The sequence below is a fragment of the Lolium rigidum genome, chromosome 3 (genome assembly GCF_022539505.1).
Source record: "Lolium rigidum isolate FL_2022 chromosome 3, APGP_CSIRO_Lrig_0.1, whole genome shotgun sequence".
NCBI classification, from domain to species: domain Eukaryota; kingdom Viridiplantae; phylum Streptophyta; class Magnoliopsida; order Poales; family Poaceae; genus Lolium; species Lolium rigidum.
This window is the reverse complement of record NC_061510.1, coordinates 198,198,001-198,199,655: the sequence shown is the minus strand read 5'-3', so window position 1 is coordinate 198,199,655 and position 1,655 is coordinate 198,198,001. Positions and strand designations below refer to the sequence as shown.

General features: G+C 47.9%; 1 protein-coding gene across 1 annotated transcript; it reads right to left on the bottom strand.

Annotated features, from left to right (window-relative positions):
• Positions 1–570, bottom strand: LOC124695960 (DNA topoisomerase 1-like). Its single transcript, XM_047228757.1, has one exon. The coding sequence runs from the start codon at positions 568–570 to the stop codon at positions 1–3; it is 570 nt and encodes a 189-aa protein (XP_047084713.1).
• Between the last annotated feature and the right edge of the window lie 1,085 nt (positions 571–1,655).

The following is a 1,655-nucleotide window of genomic DNA, read 5'->3' as shown; positions in this document are numbered from 1 at the left end:
CTAGCCTCCGACAACGGAGGCAAGCAGCCCATGCAGCCTGCGGGTTCCCCCGCTGGAGTGCCGCATCCCGAAGCACAGGGTTGACCTCGCCTCCCCGTCGCCTTCTTCTTCGTCGTCGTCCACCCTTGATGTCGACGAGAACGACGACCGAGGACTATCCACCATCCGCTTCCTCCGGCTGCTCTGGACCGGGACGCTCTCCTTGTTGGACGGCGAGGGAGACGGCATCGTGTGGCTCCTCCTGAAGATTTTCGGGACGAGGCCGGCCGGCTTGGGCGATGGCAGCAGCTTCTTGGATGACTTGGACTTGCTGGTCTTGCTGTAGTAGGATGGCGGCGGCGTGAGAGGCGGGAGGTCCGCCGACGAGATGCACTTCTTGGGAGTGCCCGGCGCCGACTCCCAGAGGAACGGCACCGAGCCGGCGGAGGCAACGCCGTAGTAGTTGCGGAACGACGGGTTGGAGAGGGAGGCGTCAGGGGCGAGGAGGCGGCTGGCCATGCCCGTGCTGCTCGTCCTCTCCTCCAGCATCACGTCTCGGAGTGTCTTATGGCTCGAGCTCTTCCGGAGCATCCTCGCCTTCCCTGCCTAGCTAGCTACTTTTGCTTCCTTCTCTCTTCAGATCGAAAGCAAGATCGGAATGAATTTAGTTGGATACTACGAGTTTCGTTGAAAATCTAACATGTAGTACCAGAGGGAAAGAGCCAGCATGTGATCCTCAACTGATGCCACATGCATCCAGTAGGTTTACCTCTGACTTTTGGTATTTAATCATTGCAATTTAAGCATATTGCAACCTGGCCGATGCACACGTTAGTCAAAGGAGCCTGATGAGCCACTATCGCGCAGCGACCATGAACAATGGAGCTGTCAGCAATTGATTATACCACCACGTCATCTTCTAATCTGGATCTCTTAGACTAGTCACAATGGGAAGTATCATACACTAGTATCATGCACATGATACTAGTTTATGATACTAACCCCACAATGCATAGTATCATAAGATAGTATCATAGTATCATCATATTTAATGTTTTGTAGAATCTCAATGCAAATGTGTGTACAAGATGTGTTTGCCATTAAGTTTTCTAGTTTTACGTGCTATGATACGGTATCATATTATGATACCACTCTCATCTCTCACCTCATTAATTGGTGTGCCACATCAGATTTTTGCCAACATGGCATGCATGATACTACTTATGATACTCCCATTGTGGCTAGTCTTAGAGCAAGTACAATAAGATCTAATTAGCTGGCTATAAGAAATAAAATAATATATTTATGTCTAGTTGAAGGAGGGAGAAGAGGAGAGAGAATGTAAATTGGCTCGTATGCAAAAGCTAGCTCTAGTACGTGCTCCTAGGCAAGGTGTGTGAATGAAATGTAGGTCATCCATTGAAAAAGTAGCATATTCTTATAATCAACTATTGTACTTGTTGGTTACATGTTGACTATAGATGACATGACATCATGCTTATAGCCAACAACCGGCTATAACATTGGAGTTTCTCTATAGAGCAACTTAAATTTAGTCAGCTGACTATATGGTTTAAAATAATATATTTTTGCCTAGTTGGAGGAGGGAGAGGTGGAGAAAGAAGATGAGTGGGCTCTAATGCAAAGCCAGCTCTAGCACGTGCTTCTAGTCATGT